Here is a 27,160-nt window from a genome sequence, read left to right as displayed (position 1 = left end):
GAAATAGAATAAATTTGTATTATTTATATTTTAAATGTTTGAACCTATTTTTACATATTATGTATTCCTTTTGTTTTTTGTTAATTATAATAAATCGATGTAGGATTACGAAATAAATAAATATACGAAATTTACAATAGACTTTAGTACATTTCCCTACATCTTTTGCGTATAGCAGATTATTTTTATAAATAGTAAACTTATGAAATACATCCTTCGAATGATCATCCTTTGATCTTCTATCATCATAAACAGAGAAACATAAAATCGCTCTCTAGACACAATACGTTTCGCAAAAAGTATTTGATTGCAATATGAACAACAATATGAACTAACATCTAATATATTAAATTCTCGTGTCGCGGTGTTTGTGGTTAAACTCCTCCGAAACGGCTCGACCGATTCTCATGAAATTTTGTGTGCATATTGGGTATGTCTGAGAATCGAACAACATCTATTTATCATCCCCCAAATGTTAAGGGTAGTCCACCCCTAATTTTTTTTTAAATTTTTAGATAAATTTTTGTTTTTTATGATACAGCATTAAAAAATACATACAACCCCTCTACAATCAACCCCTATTTTTTATTATAAATGATATAAGTGGCAAAATGGCGATTGCCGGATCAGCTAGTTAATATATAAAATGTACCTACAATATATTAGCTAATGTGCTTGACGTGCGCTGCCAAAATATTGTAGAAACAAGAGCATCGTAGGCGCACATCACGATCAATTTACCTGATAGCCTTAGGTGTACTATTATGTATTATGTAATAAAATATTGTAAGTTCTTTTATGAAGATCATTACCATTTTTGATGTACTGTATTTTGTAACGATTTGAAGGCTGATTTTTATGGCCTCTTGGGGTCCAATATCCAAAGTAGTATTGCAGTACTCAGAGACGGTTATAAAAAAATTGTTATTTCGTAAAAGTTTTATTTGTCTAATCGAAAGCTGAAATACAGTATTTTACTATAGTATTTCGTTTATCTAGTGTAATTATATATTTACTAGCTGCCCCCGCGAACTTCGATCCTCCTTAATGTGATTTTACTTAGCCTACCTTTTAGTACATACCAACATGGAACATTTTGCCAGTGATCAGTGATCCCAGTGACTGTTCGGTTTTCTGGAATGAAAACATTTTAGGTTTTTCTGTGAATTTTTCTCTATATAAACCTCAGAATTCAAGTCATAAGATTTTAATTAATGTAACAAACATTAAATATATCTATTTGCTGGTAATTTGTGTTATAATCGGAGGGTATACGATACATGAATGAGTTACGTAAATAGTTTAGTTAGTTGTTAGCAAATAAAAATACATGGGTCTCAAAATACGGGCGTTATTACAAGTAAACTTATTTGTCATCAGTAGGTTTAAAGTTAATTCACAATAATTCATAAATTTATTATAGTTTAAATACATTTAAATCCTTATTTTACCTAGTCTCTAAGTGTCAACTCCATTACAATTTTGACAAACACGAATAAACGTTTTGACATGATCAATTAGCTTAAAATATTTCTCATATCCAGAAACACGACGATCACGTACGATTCCGTCAATACAAAAACTGACATTGCGAAATCCTACCAGCGAATTCATAATTTCAACTAATGGTCTCCTATTCACAAATACATAATAAAATCACGATCTCGTCATAACTGCAACAAACAAAAGCTTTCATAATGAAATCGAATGCGGATTGCGCTGAAATTAATTAAGCCGAGTACCCTTGAATTGACTGACGAGGTCGGGTCCAAAAAACGATGGTAGCTAATTACTTGGCCACGTATGTGATATCTTGGAGTTATTGCATGACGTCAGAGCACGCGCAAGATGTATCAGGATTAGAAGCAGGTCATTTGGTATATAATAGGTCAGATTCTTCACAGAGTCACAGTTTTGAGTGAGCCTCTGTATAGGTACTACACTTCCAAGAACCCAAAATGAAATTGGTAACGAAATTTTGCTTTGAATATTTTGACTTTTATATTATTTAATAACTAAGTATTTACAATATGTTCGAATATACCTATTCTATAATTATACTACGAACCCTTTTTTATAACAGCCAGCAGTAGACCTGCTCCAATTTATAACAATCTATGCATTTCAGTTTTTGATTGCCGCTGTCATCGCTGTATCTTCAGCAGCCCGTCTTGAACATCTGGAAAGGTCCTACCTACCACCAGACTCCAACTCTGTATCTGGAGGCTTTGGGTCCCACGGGTCCAATGGATTCGGATCTGGCCACTTTGGCGCTAGTGCTCGAGGATCCCAAGGAGGATTTATAGGAGGTAATTCTGGAGCTGGGGTGGACAGTGGCTTCTCTGGATCTCTGAATGGATTTGGATCAAGCAACAACGGCGCTGTCGACGGTTTGAAACAATACTTACCTCCTCATCAATCTGGATCTAACTTTGGTGGATCTGCTATCAAACGTAAGGATTTTAATTTTTATTCATATGCTATGTAATATATAAAATTTTCGTTCCCATACTCCTCCGAAACGGCTCGACCAATTTTTATAATTTTTGTATGTATATTTAGTAAGTCTGAGAAACGGCTACTATCTATCTTTCAAACTCCTAAGTGATAAACGGTGGCCACCCCAGTTTTTTATTTTAATTTCTTTTTGTTTTTATTTGTTTATGATACAACATACAAAAATACACACAACCCCTAATTTTCACCCCTCTACGATCAACCCCGATTTTTTATTATTGTAGATAGTTTTTTTTATTGAACTAAAAAAATTTTACCTAGAAATAATAATAAACATGGCAAATCAAACGTTTGCCGGGTCAGCTAGTCCTCTATAAATTTATGTATCATCCATAGTACAGATGTTACATGAAACAAGTTATACTTTATGGACTCTACGGTTAACAACGATTCAATATCGATAATTTTGAAGTTAATCAATATCATAATTAATCGTGAATTAATTAATTATATCCCTGTACAGCTGCCTGCTCAACATGTGGATTCGCACGTCAACAGTCATTCGGAGCCCAACCAAGCACTCAGTATGGCCAGCCCCAATTCGCTCCCCAACCTAGCAACCAATACGGCCAGCCCCAATTCGCTGCCCAACCTAGCAACCAATACGGCCAGCCCCAATTCGGTGCCCAACCCAACCACCAGAGCCAGCCAATCGGCACCCAGTCCCATCAGTTTGGATCTAGCTCCCAAAACCAATTTGGTGCCAACTCCCAATACAACCAGCATCAATCAGCTCCATCCACCAACGGCTTTGCATCCCGCTTCGGCCAGGACTCTGCCAGCCGCCAATACTTGGCACCGAAGACACAGGAGATCCCTCAACAGCCATTTGACGAACAAACTGGTTACCAATACTAAAAATGTATGTAATGTATCTTTCAATGTAAATAAATGATTGAATATTTTAAATTACGTAGTATTCTTTACACGAAATATTTTTAATCCATTTCTCTAATTTAGAAATATTATTATACTAGCAGACCGGCCAAGCGTTGCTGTGGCTAAGCTTTTTGTTATATTACATAGTAGCAAACTATTCAAGGGAAACGGTAGGAGAACACCAGTCATGGAGACCACCATGCGTTTTTGGTGGTTATGCCATTAAATTATAGCTTATGTGAAACGTTGGTACTTTCAACACAGCGCCATCTGTTAGAATTGTGACTATCGAATAATAAACAAATATTTTGTAATAAAATAATATTGCGGGTATAAATTGAGATGTAAGCTATCCTATCTTTTAAGTTGGATCAAACTACACACATTGTGCAAATTTGATTGATATCGGTTCCGTAGTTTAGGAGTCCATCGCGGACAAACAACGTGACACGTAATTCATATATATTAAGATTATTATATATATATATTTATTATTATAATTTTATTAAATATTTGATTTAAAACAATCTGGCTTCTTTGCTTAGGGATGTTATTTATTGATTAATAAGATATAAAACATTAGAACGTTCGAGAAAACACGTTAAATTAACATATTTTGTCTAATTAAGAATTTAGTTAAAAATTATCCAAAACAATTTACTAATCTCAGAATCTCAGAGGAGACAAATAAAACTGTACTGTATAAAAGTTATATCAAAAGTAGCTGTTGCTTACTGCTTTAATTTAAATAACTTATAAATGTTGAATTCAAATTTTTGCGTGAATTTAATACGCCTATTTAGTTTTAGATGCGCATCATTTAATAACTGGTTTAAACAAGATTTAGGATTTTTATACGCGCTGTGTTTAGTGAACATGTGTACGGAGATGCAGGCAGTCCATACAATGTCTACAAATGTTATATTACATTAACATATTATTACAACTCTGGCAATTTACTGTTCAATATTTAAAGGCCCCTATTCCTCAAAATATGTAAAATTAAAAAAGCAATATTACTGTTGCTTGCTTGCTACTAAAAAGTCGCGGCGTTTGTCAGGCAAAGGAGGCTGATCACCTACTTACCTATTGGATTGGATGATCATGAAATAGAAACAAAAATCTGAGGCCCAAACCTCCGGCAACGCATTCGCGAGCCTTCTGACATTGAGAGTGTCCATGGGCAGCGGTATCACTTAGCATATGGGGAGCTTCGTCGCTGTCGTTTTGTCGCCTGTTCTAAAAAAACGTAATACTAACCACATGGACTTTTTTCAATTGTATTCTTAAATAAATTTTTAGTTATTTGCTATTGCTAACTTTAAGTTAAAATCAAATAGCACTGTTGCTTTTTTCTATCTGTATCCGTACAGCAACAACCATCCTACCTTTCGCATTGAGTTTCCAGTTAAATCGTCTTGCGTTTAAAATTCCTAAGTTATCAAAGCTTAAAGTTTTTACAACCATTTGGTGTATTAATAGTAATTGCCCGTAAGTTTTCGCGGTCAAGTTGAAGCTTAAATACGGAACATTATTCAATTATTTAAGGTGTTATAATTTGACGTTTCGGCATCTTCAAAATGAGTATTAATTACATTCAATGAAGTAATTAATTAAATAAAACTAGAAATTACTTTTACACGTTGAATCCTTCGGTTATTAAGATTCGGTCAAAAATAAACGAAATGATATCTATTAGATTTCTTTTGCCATTTCAATACAAGAGTAGTGTCGAGTATAGGTAGTATATTCCTTAAGCAAAAAACTTCGTGATTAAATAGAGTGGCGGAGAGTAAAATTGATATGATTTGATTTTCTAGGGGCAAACAGATTTCGGAATGTTTCATCGATTTTCCTTAGATACTAAGTCTGTGGTGGCTTAGCTACACGTCATCGAGATGTGACGTTCTAGTTTCCTTGATTTTCAGCTGTTTATTGTTAACATAAAATAAATAATAATCCCTTAATTTTCACCCGTACTCTGTAACTTATCATAGTAATATGAACAGCAATAACTTTTTATAGAGAACACTGCTCTATACAACAACAAATATCAGTCCAATAAGAATAAAAATACAAATATAGTATATAAGGTCAAAGATTGTACGGATCCTACAGAAAGTTAAATGTTTTCAGGGACATCTTCAATTGTTTTAATATAGTAATTTTATAATTTTTATTATTATTTTGGCGCATATAAAAGCCTGATTTTTTTAAGTATGTCACAGTGCACTTGTTTACTTTTAACAAACAATACAAATATATTTAAAATGTTCAGCTTGGTGAGTAAATAAAATTAAGTAAATATTGAAAATTTTAATACATTTTTGTTTTTATTTTTTAAGAGAAGCCAATATTACGATTTGGTTTAAAAAGATTCAATTAAATTTTGGTGCACCTTCGCGTGCGTCTACTTTAATATTAAATTTGTCAGTATTATTATTATATTATTAAATTATATAATTATAATATTTGTAGTGTATAAGTGTGTTTGTAACCTATTTTATTATTATATTTAATCTATGTTTTATATAATAAATGGGCAGTCATACTCGAGATCTTATTGTTTTGATACGTATCCAAATACTCCCGTACATGCCAGGATAGTAATACTTTTTTTAATTCTATAAATATTTTAAAACTTAAAACTTAAATTTAAAACTCCTAGTAAATTTCAAAGGTTAAAAGTTTTTTAATATTTTCAGATCCTACTATCAGTTGTGAGCATTGGTTTCTGTGCTAAGCTGCCACCATTTCCACCATCAAAGGGTGCCTCTTATTTGCCCCCAGGACACGGTTCAGGGGTTTTTGGCTCTGGATCACCTGGGTCTGAAGGCAATAATCGACCACAAGCAGCTGCTGATAGGAATGCAGCCATTTTGAAACTCGACCAAGATGTAGGCGAACAAGGTAAGTTGTAAAAGTAAGTTAAACTAAAATTTCTGGCAACGTGCTTGCGAGCCCACTGTGTCCATTTCTATTACTCAACATAAAAAAAAACCGTTTTGCCTTTGTATAAAACATTTAAACAAAAAGTTATAGAGATAGAATAAATAGAAATATATATGTAGAATGAGCAGTGTTAGCCTAGTGGCTTTAGCGTGCGACTCTCAGAGGTCGTAGGTTCGATTCACGGCTGTGCACCAATGGACTTTCTTTCTCTGTGCGCATTTAACATTTGCTCGAACGGTGAAGGAAAACATCGTGAGGAAATCGCCATGTCTTAGACCCAAAAAGGCGTGTGTCACTGTGTCAGGCACTGGAGACTGATCACCTACTTGCCTATTAGATTTAAAAATGATCATGAAACAGATTCAGAAATCTGCGGCCAAAACCTAAAGAGGTTGTAGCGCCACTCATTTTTCTTGAATATAAAATGTAGAATACTCTCGGAATTGAAATTTTAGTATATCGAATAGTATTTTAGAAATAACTACTGTGGATAATTAGGCTAGGCTTATTATTTATTGTTTTTAATATGACGTAATTTACGTTTTCCTAACTAAATATATTTTAATTTATTCAAATTACAACACCGGTAGGAACCCGAACTCTATATATATTCGTTCCTCACGACTGAGGAAGATAACTAATCGATGAAAGCAATTAACCGTGAATCACGACGGTAATCGAGAAAAAGCCTCCATAGTTATTAAATTTACACTAAAAACCTTTACAAGGTTCCGACATCGCTTAAAATAGTAGTCCATTAATTATAGCATAACGTTATTAAGCCCATACAGAAAATAAAATAGCTTCCCACCATCAATTTATAGAGTAATTCATGAAATTATTTGTTTAATTATTTCAATATAGCGTAATACACATTACACAGTCGCTCCTTATCGTCTGTTCGCTTTAAGGACGACACTCTTCCTCGCGACATCTTGCGAACTACAACTCTTGTACATTCTATTTATTTTGAATTGATTTCAAGTTAAAACAAACCTGAGCGTGAAGAAAAATAACATTTTTATTTTACACACACTTTTCTATACGTATTGTAATTTAATTTAAGAATAATGAACATTAACTTTAAATAATAAAACAACGCACAACCACAAATACAGATACAAAATGAAATGCCAGTTTGATCGTTGAATTCATTTATCGATTTTCGATTGCACATACCTTCCCTATTTTTATTTCGTCTCTGCTTTGGAAGTAGATTTGTTTAACTGTTAAATACAATTCAGAAATAATGGACTGTTTTTTTTTAAATATTAAATATTAGAATAATTATTACAAGACCTATGGAACCAGCGTAACTATTTGTGTGCTTGAAAACACACATATATTTTCATTCTCGATATGACATTTTGCAAAACTATTCACAGTCAATAGTATTATTACGTTATTTAGTTCATGTGAGCACTAAATAAGTCTTATAACATCATTTTAATTACAGTATTGTCATCTCATCCCTTACATCACAGCGTAAACAGAATTTCACACAAAGAGATTTATTTATTTAAGTTCTAAAACATGAGTGCTTACGATAATATTATGACGTTACAAATTTTACACACAAACACATCAATTGAATTATAATATTATAAAAGATACTGACGGGCACGGCAAAAACACAGGCAAATATAAAAACGCAAATTTAAACTAAAACTAAATAAAAACTTAAAACAAATAGAAGCGTTATAAACAAAATAACGTTAAGAAGGAGGATTGCTCTGATAAATATAAATATTTTCTTTATTACAGCTAATTTAATTAAAGATGAAAAAGTTCTTCGCTTAAAAGGGTACAATTGGGCCAGCAACGGATACAAACGATCTTATAAATGATTTTACATGAATTGTTTTAATTTTAAAATAATTATGTTTTTGTTTAAATTCCTTGCAAAATAAGGTAGATATTTATACAGTAGAACCTCGTTAAATCGAACCTCGATAAGTCAAAAACCTCCAAATCTCGAAAAAATGATTTGTTCCCTTCCCTTAAAACACCAAAACCATTACTTGAAATCTTGACCCTCTGTTAATCGAAATAATCACCGAGTCTCTCCAAGCCATTTTGGTACATTTTTTCACTTTTTTTCAATTGTTCGAACAAAAATAAGTTACCGACTTTAAGAACTTGCTGACAATGTGAGTACACTATTGTTTCTTAGAAAACATTTTAGGAGTATACAATAATAAATTTATGACTCATGGAAACACGTGTTTGCTTGCTTTGTGTCAGGTGTTCAATTTTGATTCCCTTTGAAATTTAGCTAAGCCAGTCATTTGTTTTCGACTTAAATACTGTCAGAAGTAGTTTGGTTCTACTGCAATACACATCAATTAGTACAACAGTTAACATGAGTGCTCTAACTCAAAATTTATAAGAATAAACCTCAAACTCTTTATGTCGAATCAAAATCCGCCTAAGTCGAAATCCTCCATAAGTTGAAAACTCCATAACTCGAATTTTTTGGCGTCTCCCTTGATGTTCGACTTATAGAGGTTCTACTGTATAATATTTATATGAATTCTAGGTTTTCGGTACTCCTTTGAAACCTCTAATGGAATTCAAGCTGAAGAGGCTGGAGATATGTCGCAAAGTCAAGGTAGTTTCTCATACAAGGGTGATGATGGTAACACCTACAGTGTGAGCTTTACTGCTGGCGAAGGTGGCTTTCAGCCCCAGGGTGCCCACCTGCCAGTGCCACCCCCAACTCCACAGGAGATCCTCTTAGCGTTGGAGCAGAATGCCAGAGACGAGGCGGCTGGGATCTTTGATGATGGTATGCTTTATGACAATAAAAATCTAATGGCGCTAAAAATTTTGATCGGTCTTCTGTGCCAAACAACTCGAAATACTTAGCTTCACAGGTAGTTAAAAATAGATTCAATGAATCTTACAACTCTTATACTCCTTAAGAAATTGCTATTCAGAAAATATCAGGCGCAATTTAATTTAACTATAAATTACTATAACAATTTTTCGTCCATTACATATTTATAAATTACTAGCCGATTCCCGCCCGCTTTGCGGGGCGAATTAAAATTAAAATTGGAAATAAATAAAATTTTATGTTTCATTATTATTATTTTTTCATATTTTTATTATTCTTCTTTTTAACTTCCCGCTAAAAAAAATTGAAAATTTTCGAAAATCGAGTTTTTAACAGATGTTGACGTTTAGAGGTTCTAGGAAGCCTCTTTTGTTTTTATTAGCGGGAAAAATTTTCATAAAAGTAAAACAGAAATAAAAAAATGAAGGAACGTTGGAATTAAAAAAATAAATAGCCATAAACCATCTAGGAAAAATTGGTCGAATAGTGGTAGTTTCATGTCGATACGATCAGTGGTTTAAGCGTGAAAGAGCCTCAAACGAACACCATTTTCATTATATATATATATAGATAAGATAGATAGATAGCTGACCTGGCAAACGTCGTTTTGCCATGTATATCGTTTTTTAATAAAAAATAGGGGTTGATCGTAGAGGGGTGAAAATTGGGGGTTGTATGTATTTTTTAATGTTGTATCATAAAAAAATTAAAAATTAAAAATTTATCTAAAAATTTAGAAAAAATTTGTGGTGGACTACCCTTAACATTTAGGGGGATGACAAATAGATGTTGTCCGATTCTCAGTCATACCCAATATGTACACAAAATTTCATGAGAATCGGTCAAGCCGTTTCGGAGGAGTTTAACCACAAACACCGCGACACGAGAATTTTATATATTAGATGTAGTTATATTTGTGTAAGCTTTTCTTGTTTATAAAAAGACTTACTTATCTTACATAAGATAAAATATGTTGTCTCTAATATTAATTTTTAAAAATATACTTTAAAATTTTTTATGATCTTTAAAATTTCATATTAAATACAGAATTATTAACTAGCTAATTAACTAACTAGCTAACTACTAACTAGCTAACTAGCTATTAAATAGCTAACGTTATGTAATATTGCATTTAATTTTCTTTTTCTAATTACAGGACAGTACCGTGCTGACAGCTCAGGTTCATATGGAAAACAAGGCGGATTTGGTTCTGCAAACAGACAGGGCAATTTTAAACCTAACTCTGGTTACTCATACTAGAAGTGGTATTTAATACTAATCTAAAAGTTAATAATGTAATAACTTTCGGTAATAAATGTATGTCTTGAAGTTAAATTTTCTTTGTATTATATATCCCTTACAATTATTTGAACTTGAACGTGTGACTTCAACGCTCCCGCCCAGAGGTGAGAACAGTACCCCATTTGGGGCCGAATTTGGACTTTATACAGTTATACAAGTATAAGCGACGACCCGGAGTGAAGTATCGTTTCAAGCACACCAAGATTCTTAGAGGATAATTTAGCCTTACAGATACTAAGTAGCTGAGGCTTTAAGTGGAGTGTGTTCTAATAATGTTGATACGACGCAAGTGTACGACCGATCAAGATAATAATTTTACTTTACAATAACAAATTCGTCCGTATTAAGCGACACATCAAGCGGTAGAATATATATCACGCAAAAAAAAATTATAGAACAGGAGCAACTTGGGGGCAAACGGGCAGGTCACGGGGACCTCAAACGGGTGGTTTGTGTGGTGGATACCGCCGCCCATGCTCACTAAGCCAGAGGGCTCGCAAGTGCGTGGCCTTTTAAGAATTGGTACGCTCTTTTTATAGAACCCTAAGTCGAATTGGTTCGGAAATACTTCAGTGGGCAGCTGGTTCCAACATAAAGGTGGTGCGCAGCAAAAACTGCCTTAAAACGAACGACGGACGGCGAGATAATACGGGTGGAATTTCGTATTCGGCCTCGACGTCCGATGATGAAACTCAGTTGCAGGTATTAATCCGAACAACTCCTCTGAACACTCTCCAAATTTTTAAAGACAAAAACACTATTGATGTCGTAATCATCTATTAGAGGTAAAAACACGTAATGCGATATCATTAGACGCCAGCAATCAAAACTTAGCCTTGACTTAGTTACGAATCATAATACGTATCATGTTAATGTACTAATAAGATAAAAACATTCAAACTTGATACTAAAGTTCAGTGTTTTTTTATGTACCTACATGAAAATATAAGAAAATTTAGTACTTAGGACAAAGAAAACCTTTAAGGAGGTTTCAGTGATTGATGTGAAATTGAGGCATAAACTTTTTGCTAATTCGTTAAAAATTGGGTTCAAACTTTTATAGATAACTTTAATAATATTGTGCGTTGGGTTTGTCTACGGGCCTTCCCTTAGTTTAAAAAAAAATAATGCAGCGTGGACAGAGGATTATAATTTTACTAAGTATATAGGAGCGATATAGGAGAGAAATATAGGAGCATACAAGCATAATTGTTATTTTGTACAACCACCACAATAAAAATATATTCTATTCCATACTTGCTGTTCTATGTCTGGAGTTATATAAAAATCTAGTTTTGTAAAATGGCAAATTGAATAAGTATAGAAGTATTTAGTGCGGATTAATTGAGTCTGTCAAAAATTAAGAAGTTTCTTTAGCTTTCTGCACAATTATCGCAAATACTTTTTGATAACAAAGGATTCATTTTTCAACGTTTCGAAAGTAAATTGTATGATGGTAGTTTTGTACAGTGCCATCTATGTTATGACGTTCTAACGTCGATAACAATTCTTGTATTTTTAAATAAAGTTTTTAGAAAAATCGTAAAGGAACGAATACCAATCAGAGAAAGTATTGTCGGGATATAAAATTGTCATTGTAACCTTACTTATAAAAATAACATAGTAAAGGTAAAATGCGGATTTAAGTTTACGAAATTAGTCAGTATTTAGTGATTTAAGGTTTTGGCTCATAATTTATATCAGGCGCAAAATTATGCCATTTTTTTCCAGTTCTGTTTAAAATGTCTCCAGTACAAATTAGTTACGGGATATTATTTTGTGTACTTAGCTACGTGCTGCTAGAATCTGGAAGAAGGTACATAATTTTTGCGCCTGATAAAAGTTTGAGCAACAATGTTACAGAGAAATTAATTTTCTTGTCTCTTTTCGGTTATATCTCTGGTAGCTCAAAGATGCTTTAATACATTATTTTAATAGTTATTTCACTTTAGTATTTCTGTTACAACTAACTTAGGAAAGATTAGTTTAATTTGGCTATTTCGAAAATCAAATATTATTGAAAAAGTTATGTCAATGTAACACACTGGAGTTATCTCTACATTAATAGTAGTTTCACTTAGGAGGTTAAAAATAAAAATAGGTTTACAAAAGAAATTGATTTTATTCATAGAATAAATATTATTTCGATCACTGGATCAATGACTACAATAGAGTATAAGAGTATTTTCTATCACATTTTAATTATAATTGAAATATCACGATTCGGAAGCCTCTTTTACATTTAGATAATATGTGTGATCCTTGTTAATTTGTGAAGTAAGATAAAAAGTGGAAATATCTGGGTTATCATGAGAGAAGAGTATTCAGTTGAGAAGAGGATTGAGAGATCAAGTGGATTATAAACAGATAACTACAAAAGTACCACAGAACCCTACAATTAAAAATTTCTTAATTCAAATAAATGTCAGCTGTCAAAATCGAGTGAAAGTTGACAGCTTGACAGTTGTCAAGATCATTTGACAGTTAAAGACATAGAATATTGAAATGTATAAAAGTAATACCACATAGTATCTAATGTATAGGTTTTTAGCTTAACTAGTTTAGAAACGTTTGAATCCAGCGGAAGCCTGGGCGCGAGCGTAGTTCTGTTGGTAGGCGGGAGAAGCTGGGGCTCCACTATATTTAGCAGCGTTGTATTGACCTGTGACAAACAGTATTGATTATAGTTTTTTTTTTTTTAAAGACAATTCACACCAATTGAGCGAGTCCCATGCTAAGCTGGTGAAGCTTGTGTTATGGGTACTAGGCAACGGATATACCTACATATTATAGATAGATATACATATAAATACATATTTAAACACCCAAGACCTAAGCACAACACCAAATGCTCATCACATCGATGTTCGTCTCAGCCGGGGATCGAACCCGGGACCCATGGATTCGCAGTCAGGGGTAATAACCACTACACCAATGAGTCGTAAAAGGATATCATATGATATTTTAGCTTTCTTAAAACTACGTTATTTGATATACGACAAATGTATGCATTAGTGTGAGATTTAGAGGCAAATAGTAATTTTTAAGGTGGATATTTAAATCAATCCAAAACAATAATACCAAAAATCGTACTATACAGAGAGAGTATAGATAGAGGGCCTATCGGAGACTACATCGACGAAATTATCTATGAAATTTTACTTGATGATAAAATTAAATTCTTGAAACGTGTGACTCTGTGTCGCGCTATCAAAATTACGAAACATCAGCTATTTCACGTGAACTTTAAATCCAAATAATTCATAAACCGTCACATCGTAGACACAAACTAAAACGAACCTTATTCTATTTAATTACAGTCTAAAATCTTCTGTTCGTAGATTTTAATATGTTCAATAATCTTACAAAAGAGTAGTGTTGCGAAGTGTTCTGAAGAGTTATATGTATTTTACACATATAAATTGTGACTAAATTGATTAACGATATAGTATTGGCAAAGGGTTCATAAATAGCAACTAGACGTTACAGTTTAAACAGATATTACTAAAGCAAATTAAATCATTCTGAAGGTGACATTATATCGTAATTATTCTGCAGAAACTCATACATATTAAAGTTATAATCCTTTATATATTAGTATATGAATCATTAATATGTTATTAAGAGGAAAAATTTGAATTATTTAAATATAATAATACACTCAAAAACCCATTAGAAAAATATATTTTTTTTTATCTAAAAATTAAATGTCCAGTTGTGCAAAAGTACAGGCCGCTAATCAAGTTGTAAAAATTACCCTTCTCCAATATGTTACGGCCTATTATTTTGACTTCTTAGATTGACTATAGCAACAGTTATGTCTTACCGTCATCGATGATACCAGCAGCCTCGTCACGAGCGTTCTGTTCCAAAGCCTTAAGGATGGCTTCAGGAGTTGGGGGTGGGGTAGGGAAGTGGGCGCCCTGGGGTTGGAAACCACCTTGATTGGCAACGTAGTTCACAGAGTAGACCTGGCCATCATCCCCGGTGTATTGGAAGGCACCTTGAGCTTCGATACCGTCAGCCTGAAAAATTCGAATAATTTATGAAAATGTTTGTATTTTATCGAACTCTCGTTAAGGAATAACATCACTAATATACGAGTATATTTGGTCAAGTCAAGTGAATAGAAAAAAATATTGTTGATAGATTTTTACGGTAGAATAAAATAATTACTGTCTGTGACCTCTATTAATCAACATTATAGATGTAAAAGTCGAAAATGCAATTCCTAGAAAATTTTGACTCTTTAAAATGGAAGATTTTGTAATGATTGTTATTTGTTAGCTTGAGCATTTAGTCCGAAATTAAACTATAACGTTTTTTCAATATAAATTAAAATGTTTTATAATATGCAAAGTTGCTGGAATAACCTAGTCAAATGAACATATAAAGAATCTTGTAAAGATCCCATTGTTCCCACGATTACAAAGCTGTGTGTTTTCATCAAAAGGATTGATTTCCAGTACAAATATAAAGCTATAATGGTAACAAGTTAACTTCGCAACACACAATTAGTTTAATTGACCAATAGCTATTTTTATTCTGGTCACGTTTTTTTTTAAACTGTTCATAACCACCAACACACCAACTCCAGCGATACAGAGAAACAGCTAAGTAAATTCTTCTCACAAAATAATATTCAATTTCCAATAACATTATTTACCTAATTGAGAGTACGTTTCCTTATAAATAACCTGTATTTTTGTCAAATTCGCATTCAGTCAGGCATATAAGAGAGCTAGTCTCAGAAATCTAAACTTCTAAAATGTTTCTTACCAGATTGAATGCCGGCATCTGCTGACTGGCAAGTCAGCAGATGCTGGCATTCAATTAATTTCCGAGATTTTAAATGCTTGGCAAAATTCTCATGATGCCATTGGAGTTTTTTGCGACTTATCAAAGGCTTTTGACTGTGTCCATCACGAAATCCTAGTCAAAAAACTTCAACACTATGGCATTGGCGAAAAAGCGCTAAATCTTATGGAATCATACCTGAGCGATAGAATTCAAAAGGTAAATGTAAATGGAGCTATATCACAGGGATCCTCTGTTACTATGGGAGTACCGCAAGGCTCCATACTTGATCCCTTCTTATTCCTCGTCTATATAAATGACCTACCACTTCTTGTAAAGGAGCTTCACTAGATAGTACTGTTTGCTGATGACACTTCGCTTTTATTTAAAGTGAAACGACAAAATCCAAAAATCCATGGGTGGCAAAGTTCATCATCAGATTTAATGTTAACTAGTCTAGTCCGTAGAATGAAATCTAATAAAAACATGATCTGTTTTAACTGTCATACTACTTTTGCTATGCTATGCAAAAAATCGCACGCGCTATAAAAAGGTGTGCACAATCTTAAACGACGCCTTAATATCCTTGAAACAAAAACCTATTATGATTTATTGCGAGAATTTACCAACTTGATACTTAGATTACAGACAATACTGAGACTAGGTCAAATGCTTTTTATCTGAGGCCTTTCAACTGATAATTTTATTAATTGCATTTATTTTTTAATTACATTTAGACGGATAATAAATTAGTAGCTCGGTTCTAGGTTCACGATTAAATCCGTAAAGTTTCATGAAAAACGTATTCGTGTGGTTTCGTTTGGTCCGCATTTGTAGGCTTTCAAATGTAAGCAATATATATATTATGCTATATATAACACTTGGTCAACGCTCTGACCCAAAATCCTAACCTAGTACAACAAACACTATTAACCTTCGAAAATAATTAATCACATTGACATATAGAATAATGACGACACAACTAGGCATAATTTAAAATAAATTATGTTTAATATGCGTCCCTTGTGTTACAATACATCACAAAATGCTAAGGTTGTGTAAATCGACATTTTGTATAGGTCGCAATGTGGTCAACTTCAGAGATTGCCTATGAATTATAGGAAATGGCCTTGGGGAGTCTAGGTCTGAAGCGTTCTAAGTCAAGCGTTCGATAAACGATTTATAGGCTTATGATAAATTGTTGGACGCCTCTTTAATGCTCGGATCGCGCTTTTACTTAAATTGAACGCGATACGTATATATTCGACTATTACTGAGGAATTAAGTATTTAAAGTAAATATTTTTTTCAAATTTGAATCAACTGATTTTCAATATATTTTCCTTGAACTTTTTTAGGTTTGTAACAACTTTATTTTCATGAAAAGTTATTTCTAACTTCGAAGCGGTAATTGCATTATTTACCTATAAATGCCAAATTTACAAGTATTATAGTGATTTTACATTTGGCAAATGTATTAATAGGTAATACTAATATTATTCACGTTTACATTATGAATTGTGTCTCATATTTTTTGAGTTTGATTGTCGCAAATCTTCTAATTTATTTCTCTTGTATAGAGCTCAAATATGAACAAAGCTAATAAGTGTCGTAAATTGGTGCTTTCGTACTATTGAAGTGTTTTGATAAATACATTATTTAAATCATATAATTTATCCTCGGTTAGCCTAGAGCTTATATCGTACCTTTTAATTGTACGATGTTTTCATTATAAATACATATACATGTTGTCACTAGGTATATTATATCGTTTTGTACTGTGACATTAATCTAAAATATTTGTCTACGTTTTCCCCATGAATGCTTCTTTAGGGTGGTAAAAAGTGGCGCCAATTTAAGGTCCTAACTAACTAATAATATATAGAGACCACCAAGAAGAATACCAATATTTTTTTACAATAAGTATACAGTTATAATCGATTTTAACGACATCGAAGGCACTCCTCATATTTGGCCGTAAAAACCGATAGTCGTAAGAGCCGATGACGTTGTTATTAAGAACCGGGACCGTTTGATTTTGGTCAATATTACCGGTATGTTGTTCTAAACGATGTCGTCGTAAACGGTTTTGACTGACTATTAGCAAAATATTAATTAAGATTTAGATTTTTAAGTCTTTAAAATCGTACTAGCGTACACGTATACGCTAGTACGTACGTGTACTAACGTACGCTATATATAACACATACCTCACGACCCTGCTCTTCAGCTTTAATGCCGTTTTCGGTTTCATAGTTCCATCTGTAGGAATCCTCTTTGACATCAGAGTCTAGAGCGATGATTCGCGCATTCTTCTCTAAGTTGGCTTGTGGGCGGTTTGAGTCATAGCCTGGCAGGAGAGCTGCAGCGGCGAAGCCGACGAACGAGGCGATGATGAGCTGGAAAAGATTTTTTATGTTTATCAAGAAAACAGAGAACATTTGACACATTAGCTTTAAATAAGTACCAAATATTTGGTTCTTTGGTCCGTAGCATTTTGTTACTACGGATAGTAGTAGTGATATGTGGATTTTTATATAATTTGGCATTTTTGATAACAATGATACTGAATTTGTATTTGCAAATATTTATTTTTACATAATAATTACCAAAAATGAGTATGATTAATAGACTATACAAATCCAAATAATTCATATGACTGAATCATTTTCAGCAAAATTTAAATACAAACTGAGCAGGTCTGAAAGAGATTTTAATTATCAAAAGATTACATATGTTATTATCCCATATAGCAGTAATCTTTATCCAATAATCTCAAAAATGCACTTAATAACGAAAAAAATGTATAAGAATTGATGATAATGAAAAACTAATAAAAGTCGATTGGCTACTCACAACTTGCATGTTGAATCTGAGCTAGGTCGAAGTTGAGACACGAATGATGACTTGTTTCGCCTCCTCTCATATTTATACATACGATTCGTTACAAAATTTATACTAGATTATAATGAAACAGCTTTTCTCAATAAATAACTGAACTTTAGACAGTTTTGCGTAAGTTTTTTTTATGTGGGCTTATACTAAGAAATTGTAACCTTGAAGATGGCACCTACGTGTCAAAGGCTAGAAGTTTTAGAAGCGATATTGGTAAATGTCATACCAGATATACTTTTTAATATATTAACGGGATTAAGTAACACTTTATAATAAATTGTTGCAGTGTTCCGTCACCAATTAAAATTGCAAAGAAGAAATATATTTAAATTGCAAATTTAATTTAATATTTGTATTTTGTAATCTAGTTTATTGTCGTTTATTTTGATTGTATTGTTTCTTTTCTATTTTAATATTGTAATATTTCCCTTTAATAGCTTTGTACAATTGTCATTGATGCACATGCGTGTATTGCGTTTTTTGTATGTCGTGTCGTTAGTGCCTTTTTAAAATAAATAAATGTACTGGAATCCATACAGCCCTATAAAGTGACATACAAATAGACATATATATTAGGTATCAATGCAATAAACTATTATTCATAGTAAATTTTAAATTTAATTTCCATCTGTTTTAGTGTAAATGTATTGATTTCGTAAAACTGTTTCTTTTACCAATTTCTTCTATGGTATCATTTTTCTACCTTATTGTGAAAGGTTATAAAAGATCTATGGAATAGTGGCTAGCACATGTTGCCTATAAATTCCCACATAAGATTCTTGGTTCTATTACCGGAGAAATAATGATTGTTCCGCGTTCATAAAAATGCGTATGCGGCATACCCTTAAATATCAATGATCGCGAAAGGTTCCTCACTAACTTGCTCCATAGCTTTTAGTAAATTCAATTCACAATGTTCATTTTTAAATTGTATTAAAATTTATTTAATTAAAATTTGTATTTACAATTTTCTTAACCTACAAAGTAATCATTAAAAAATATTAAAAAGAAAATTAAAACAAATGTAAAAAGTTTGGTCCCTGTGGCAGTGTACCTTTAACGCTGGCAGCGTTTCCTCGCTATATTGCGATACTTGTTCGTTATTAATAATTAGTTTAATTCGAATCTCAATCAAATAGTTTAAGTAATAATCATGCTTGGCTGGTTGGAATTGATAAAGGTCAATGCCAATCGCCCTAATTTTAGTTGATTTAAAAAAAACTAATTCGCTAAGATATTTTCATTAGAACGTTCTAAATATAAATATATTACAACAAGGATTAGAAAGAAGGTTTTATGCTGTTACAGACTACATTGGTATCTAACCAAGTCATATTAAATTAATAATTCTAGAAAGGGCAGGTGGATGTCATCGTATCATCTGTTGAAACAAAAGTTCAATGTCAGCTTTTCCATTCACCTAGACCATAGTGATTATAGACTACGATAGATTTATTAATATGATAGTGATTAAAATTCCGGGATTCTTGTATGTTATAGATAAAATTATTGTATTTTTAAATATGATATGATATCAATAAAGCGTTTTATTAAAAGAAAATATACCAGTGGTTCTTCTACGCTTGCTCTTATTAATTAGCCAATTAGGTGATCGTCCTGACAGACGCAGTCGACTTTTTGGGTCTAAGGCATGAGCACATAGAATGAATAGTCAATTGGTACAAAGCCAGGGTTCGAGTTCAGGTTTGCTGTTTACTAAATTTAGTAAAAGAGTACAATAATTAGAATATCGATACATTAAAAAAACGCTATCGTTATTTTGTTTCATTGCTTATCCAAATTAGAATTTTGGTGGCACTTTTATGAAGGCTGTATCACACTCCTTTTCTTTAAATATAACGGGGGCCAAACGGGCAGGAAACTCAGCTGAAGTTAAGTGATAGCGCCGCCCATGGACACTTACATTGCCAGAGGCCTCGCAAGTGCGTCGCTGGCCTTTTATGAATTAGTACGCTATTTTCTTGTCTAAATCTAAGTCGAATTGAGTTTCCACATAGTGGGGGTGCGCGGCAAAAACTGCGTTAAAAATGACGTGATGCGGGTGGAATTTTGTATTCTACATCGACGTACAATGTTAACTCAGCTGCAGATTTATGCCGAACAACTCCTCTGAACACACTCCATGGTAAATGCGGTAGAAGATGCTCTCAGCTCAAACGGTCTTCTAGCTTGCTAACATACTTTAGATTTCTTTAAAATACAGAAAAGCTGCACCATGACCCGTGTATATACTTAAACTTACTTTGTTTAAATTAAATAGAATCTTATTTTACCACTCTCTTCAATGCATCGCGGCTAAGTGTTAGCTTACTGTAATCCAGCAATCAGCTGTACTGTTAATACTACTAAAGTATGACTATTTATATTTATTCAACACATAAATTTACAGTATTTCCAATATTCTACATAATAATATAAATAAAATAAGTATGCATCGAGGAAATGCCACAGGGACCAAACCTTTGAAATTAGTTTTAATTTTGTATTCATCAATTTTTAATTACTTTTAATATGTACTAAAACATTATATTTGTGATATATGCAACCGGATTGGTTTTCTACATTGTTTAACATTTGATATTTTCCAGCCAACTGGATTAGTAGACGATTCTCAGCCTTGAGAGATGCGTTAGAATCCCGCTGTGTAGCATTGGATATTCTTTCGTGAGGTATCAGCACGTGTATGGAATACATCGTGAGGAAACGGGCATACCATACGATAATACGAGGACAAAAATATTTTTGAAGTTATACTTCTTTAGGCGCGTTATGAAAAACTGATGAGAGTGAAATTTTACGATGCGCGCGCACCGTGACACAAAATTAACAGAATGAAGTTGCCCACGGAAGATGCTACGGCATTGGACATAATTTAAAAACAACATTCCAATAATAATAGAATTTATGTTACAATTAATGTAAGAGAATAATAATAAATATTTATTTATTTAATTTTTCAAATGTAATCTGAACTTTATTGACTATAATGACACCTTTTCCAGTCTTTGATTATTTAATTGTAATTAATTATTTGCATGCAATCAAAAACTATTTCTAATTATGCCAAAGAAGTATAACTTCTTACGCGCGTACGTAAGTACACGCACCCTTTTTTTTATAGAGAAGAATAACCATTGAATAAGATGCCAAAGGTGTACAGGGCCAGTGGATCCATCTAACATCATGTTTAATATAACAACGTTAATATAAAAATAAATCATATTGAACAATAAAACATAAAAACTTCAAAACTCGAAGGAGCTTTTCATATATTAGCATACTAATTAAAAATTAATTCAATGATATTAAATCAAAGCCAATCAATAGTTTAACCATAAAACCTTGTAAAACCGGTAAGATTAGGTAAAGTCTGTCATCAGATATTTAATCCGCCTCAAAAGGTTTGAATCTCGTTAAATTAGATCGTAAATAAATACATCTATTGTATTACGATAACCACTGTGAGGTCAAGGGTCAAATTGCGAAATGGTTTCGTATGACCCACGTAAATATCTAACACCTGAGGCGGTCCCTGTTTCTAGTTTGGCGGCTTTTGTAATGCCGTGAAGTTTAAAAAAATCGTGATAGAAAATGTCTTTCAAATTACAGTTAAAATCTTGTTATAACGACACCGAAGGGACTTACTCATATTTGGTCGTAAAAACCGATAGTCGTAACATCCGATGACGTTGTTATTAAGTACCTAATACAATAGACTTCAACTGGGACTTTTGCTTTTGGTCAATATAACCGGTATGTTATATTTAGAAAAATATCAGACATAAAGAGCGTATGGTTTTCTGGTTTTATAACATTATTAAAGGGTTGCGTAATGTATATGTTTAAGTTTCCCTGCGTGTTCATGAGCGATTAGCACTATGTTCGAAGTTCTATAGCCACCTTATTCCCCATGTAACGTTGAAAAATACTTTGGAACCATGTTATTAAAAGGTAATGGTAAAGGCAAGGATAAATACTGAGGTTCCTGGCCATACTTCTCAAACCAGGGCGATAATCTGTTCGATTTTTTTAATGCCATGACTATGACGTTGCTATGACGCTGCTATAGCCTATAAAGCTTAAGTTTGGTTCAACGTCGTACAAAAAACAAAGCATATTTAAAATATATGAACTATATTTAAAAAATTTGAGAATATCAGACGATTTACACAAGATTTTAAACGCTACGCTGCAACTGTGCCACTATTTAGCATATTATATTCTTCCATACGTAAATCACAAGAACAGGGCGCATTCTTGACCGACCTACATAATTAAACCTATCACTTTACGCCCGTGGGAATTTAATCTTTCACTGTTAACGTTCTTTATTTTTTTAATATAACACTGGTACAAATACTCAGATATATAGATAAATTAAAACCAAATTAGAACTATTTAAAAAATAAATTTTCAGATTTATAATATTTTTTTTTGAACTTTGAACATTTCGTCATAATAAGGTACATTATTTAGGTTTGTTTACTAAGTAAATGTTTTTATTTCTATTAAATTTTGCATCTTATTTAATATTTCAAATTTTTGAATACTAAATGAATAAATAAACCGACTTGTAATACCTATCAACATTATTTGCCTATAACAAAACTACCGATTCGATTTCGTTGAATCATGGACTGTGCGGTTAGTTTTTACAAGTTTTAAATAAAACTTTTAGAGATAACTCTTTTGAAAAACATAAACATAATATAACACGTGCTTGGAAGTAATAGATCCTTATATTCAAATAATAAATTCCAACAATAGCCCATACAAGTCAAACTAATTAAATTATAATAGGCCGTTGCCAAATAAATTTAACAAATGATATTTAATGAGTTATATAATATGTTTCAACTCTTGAAGCATCTGTTTGCCATAACAATGCATTGAGGAAATGCCAGATTGAAACAGCTTAGACGAAATCTTAACTTTAGGCTATTTTAGATAACTTTCACTTCGCAATGCGTCTTGCGTCTTTGAAAGTAATACCTGTCGTAAATGTTTATTTAAAACATTATTATTTATTATTTGTTTCTTATATCATATATATATATTTCAATGTCTGACACACTTTTTTACAATAAGGCTACATTCTAAACCAAATAAGTATCCAAGTCCAAAGAAAATCCAGTGGCGAAACAACCTTTTAGGTCTGGGCCTCAGATTTTGTTTCTGTTTCGTGATAATTGTTTCTGATAGGGAAGTAGGTGATCAGACTTTTGTGCCTGACACACACGACTTTTTAGGTCTAAGGCAAGCCGTTTTCCTTCACCGTACGAGCGAGTGTTAAATGCGGGTGTACAGTTGCGGATCGAACCTATGACCCCTGGGATGAGAGTCGCATCCTGAAAGCCGACACTGCTCCAAGATGTTTAAAAGTTAAATACATAACTAACGGGATTTTAAGGGAATATATTTTATGAATTTTTTTATACAATTTATGTTATAAATAAGATTTCTATCGAGGTAGTTTATTGTTTGTTCTCTGGCTGAGGTCAGAGCTGCTTGTTATATTTACTAGTTATAAGATCTAGGTATATACATAATACATTTCTTTTAAATGTATTTTCATTATAGAATTATCGTTGATGGTATTGAGTTTTTCTATCGTATTAGTAATAACTGTAAAGATAAAATAATTATCTGGGAAATAAATAAATGATATTTCTGATATGTATTTTGTTTCTTGTTATTGATAGTTCTCTATAGGAGAAGTTTAACCTTATTGTGCTGTAACATCGGATTTAAGGTACCAGTTTTATGGTGTGATTCATGCCAGGTGTAAGACATGCTAGGGCGAAAGAATATCGTATTATCCATTACCATATTATTTCGTCCACAGAAATCGTCACAGAACTCAGAATGTACGATGTCAGGTTTGGATTTTGCGGGCCTATCCACTTAGCTTTGTAGAGTAATACCGCTCCAGGCGCATGCGATATTTTTCTAAAACATTCGGACAACCTTTATAATAATGCAGCATTGCAGTCGTGAACATGATCTCTGCATTGTTATGGGGTGAAGGTTAAATTACGATATGATTATATTCTCACCTTAAGTTACTATTTGTTTAAAACGCTAAATAGCTAGTTTAAATAAATACCGAGCCTATAAACATTTCTCACGACAGGATTCTCGAAATAATTGTCATTTCAAACTTTGTACTATGTATTTCTACACTATTCTTTATTTATACTTTTGACATGATTTGCTTCAAGGCATGTTTAAAAACACCTTATTTTAAAAATATAGATCATTAATACCTGCAATTATTGTTAAACAACAGAATTACTTCGTCGAGTTTAATAAAAAATATTTCTTGTGTAACTTTTAAGGACTTAACTCGTTGGGATTTTGATGAAGATGACAACTACAGAACCGGGTAGAACGTGAGCCTGATTAAGTAATGGAGCCAATTCTAGGTTTGCCAGTAGGTTATACAATACATAACTAAAACTATATATTTTTTTTAATATAACCAATTAATACAAACGTTATTTTGATTAATGGCTGTAAGCCATCTAATGAAGTCGAAAAGAGACTTATTTTCTACTTTATGCAAGCTTCTAAGTATAGCCGTGAATTCACATGAAAGGACCATATGATCAGCCTTGCGATTCTGTAACTCACTTTTCGAACTCACACAGCGGTTTTCCCAGCGGCCGCGGCGGGCGCGCTCAAATCAGTAGTACAGCAGTCATTTTACGATTTGGCATTCTGATAAACAATAAACTACAAGCTCCCTCTTTATCTCCTGCGTAAACCGCTGTGTGAGTTCGAAAAGTGAGTTACAGAATCGCAAGGCAGATATCAGTTTGACAAGCAGCCAAGAAAATGGGTAGACGATATCACTTCAGAGACGGGTAGATCGTGAACCTTACTCGGGTTAACTTTCTACCCGTTCTACTAGAAACATATCATACGAATTCGAAATATTTCTCCAATATCTACAGGCAACTTGGTATTTATTAAGTAAACAAATGATAAACGGAATAAAATACACAGAGGCTCTATAATTACTACAGTTGTCAATATATGAACAAATATCTCAGATGTTCTAAGTTATGATAATCACTTAGGTATTTAAAGTTCCCTATACATAACTCCCGGATACATAAAGATGGACGACAGTAAAAGACCTTGACTGTAGACCTTTATCCGTTATTACATTTTCCTACTAATTATAAGATTTTATAAAAATATGAGTTTTTAGAATGAAAAATAATTTATGACATGATTTCCGTATAGCTCAAATTAGTAAAAAACCTAAACAATATTCCGTTACGTTGAGTCTTTTTGGGGCAAAAGGAGGCTCACCTGATGTATATGATACATGACATGAACACTCAATGCCAGAATGCTTGCGAGTGCGTTGCCGGCCCTTTAACAGTTGGTACGCTCTGAAGGATGAAACACCTTTTACTAGTGCTTCGCAATCTTTAGTTATTTTTGTTTATGTAATAGGAGGCAAATGGACACTCACATTAGAAGGCTCGCAAGTGCGTTGCCCGCCTTTCAAGACATAGACATATACATATAATTTATTACTAACGAAAAACAAAAAATAAAAATAAAAAAAATATAATGGAAAGAAAAAAAGGAATAAGGTACATATTAAGAATTGTTTCGCTCTTTTCTTGAAGGACTAAGTCTAATTAGTTCGGAAATACTTCAGTAGGCAGCTGGTTCCACACAGTGGTGGTTAATTATAACCCAAACAGTTAAATCAGCTACACTCTATCCTTGCCTTAAGGTATAATATCTTTGACATTATGTATGTATTAACGTATTAATAGCATAACTAATGTCCTCATTCTCAATTCATCATACAATATAGCTTTTTTCATACTCTCCTTGACATAATACCTATCATTAAGTTAAATCTCTATATTATCAAAGTGCTTTGGCATATTTTATATAAAAAAATGTTTGCTTCGTATATTGTGCTTTTTGAAGCTCATGAAACGAGAACATACCTTGCTCTATTCTATACTCTACTCTATATTACTTACTCCATAGAAATTCTATTTTAACATTAAAATTTCGTTAAGAGAATTGATGAAATTATAGTTATTATAGTTTATGCAGAATAATTTATTGAAATCTCAAATAATGAATTATAAATTAAAATGCGATAAATTAAATCAATATCGAAGAAATAAATTTAAAAAATTAGATTTATAATTATTTTGGACACTTTAAATATTTTAATGACAATTAATTTCCTATCATATCTTCCTTTTTCCCTCCCTCTAAGTTTCGGAAATCTAAAGTTTTAAATTTGTATAAATATGAACAAGACTTAAATATTAGTTTGCCGAAGAAGTTTCACTTGTGAGATATTGTGTACTTTGTACGCACACACTCTTTTAAGAAACGACAGATTTTTATGTGGAAAAGTTAAAAAGCGTTCTTTGATTTTTGATGAGATGGATTTTCACCTATACGTGCATCGTTCAAATACAATTCTTCTAGACAAATTGCATGAAAAACGACGTGTTCAAGCCGTTCAAAGCTTTTGTATTGACGAAACTAAACTATACTAAAGTTAGTGAAAAGGTATACGCGTAGTGCTCATCTTTTATAAATTTTAAATAAACATAACAGCGTCTAGTCTTTTTAGAATTTGAACTTTAAATAGCAATTCATGACTCAATGGGTGTATTCTCAGCAAGCAATGTGGGATAATTTCCTCTCGATTCTATTGTCCTTGACTCTGCGTTTAACGTGGATTCCACTTGGTTCTAAGCACTTGGTCTAATAACAATATAGGATTAAGTGTAAAAAATATCCCTCGAATCGTCTGTGCGCCGATCGATTTTTCTTTGTGTGTAATTAATATTCTTCTAGCAACATGTCAAGTTACGAGTAGGTACATATTTATATCTAAGATTTCATTTACAGATTTATATATACATGCGTTTTCTCCGATAGAGTAGGCAGAGGCCACGGATTT

The 27,160-nt window shown here is 32.6% G+C and overlaps 3 protein-coding genes across 3 annotated transcripts; 2 read left to right on the top strand and 1 right to left on the bottom strand.

Moving 5' to 3' along the window:
* The first annotated feature begins 1,908 nt into the window (after positions 1–1,908).
* On the top strand, positions 1,909–3,426 carry LOC125057292 (pro-resilin-like). The gene is made up of 3 exons (XM_047660904.1): positions 1,909–1,967; positions 2,129–2,453; positions 2,981–3,426. Exons 1-3 carry the CDS (start codon positions 1,959–1,961, stop codon positions 3,373–3,375), a joined length of 729 nt encoding a protein of 242 aa, XP_047516860.1. The 5' UTR covers positions 1,909–1,958; the 3' UTR covers positions 3,376–3,426.
* A 2,128-nt stretch (positions 3,427–5,554) lies between these two features.
* LOC125057544 (pupal cuticle protein 27-like) lies at positions 5,555–10,522 on the top strand. Its single transcript, XM_047661310.1, has 4 exons — positions 5,555–5,678; positions 6,102–6,306; positions 8,888–9,136; positions 10,344–10,522. The coding sequence occupies exons 1-4, from the start codon at positions 5,616–5,618 to the stop codon at positions 10,445–10,447; spliced, it is 621 nt and encodes a 206-aa protein (XP_047517266.1). The 5' UTR covers positions 5,555–5,615; the 3' UTR covers positions 10,448–10,522.
* A 2,069-nt stretch (positions 10,523–12,591) lies between these two features.
* LOC125057472 (cuticle protein 3-like) lies at positions 12,592–18,224 on the bottom strand. The gene is made up of 4 exons (XM_047661196.1): positions 18,142–18,224; positions 17,496–17,684; positions 14,316–14,514; positions 12,592–13,151 (listed from the first exon to the last, which is right to left on the bottom strand). The coding sequence occupies exons 1-4, from the start codon at positions 18,148–18,150 to the stop codon at positions 13,051–13,053; spliced, it is 498 nt and encodes a 165-aa protein (XP_047517152.1). The 5' UTR covers positions 18,151–18,224; the 3' UTR covers positions 12,592–13,050.
* Between the last annotated feature and the right edge of the window lie 8,936 nt (positions 18,225–27,160).

Source organism: Pieris napi, chromosome 16 (genome assembly GCF_905475465.1).
Source record: "Pieris napi chromosome 16, ilPieNapi1.2, whole genome shotgun sequence".
Lineage (NCBI taxonomy): Eukaryota > Metazoa > Arthropoda > Insecta > Lepidoptera > Pieridae > Pieris > Pieris napi.
The sequence above is the reverse complement of the archived record's forward strand: the minus strand, read 5'-3'. Positions and strand labels throughout refer to the sequence as shown.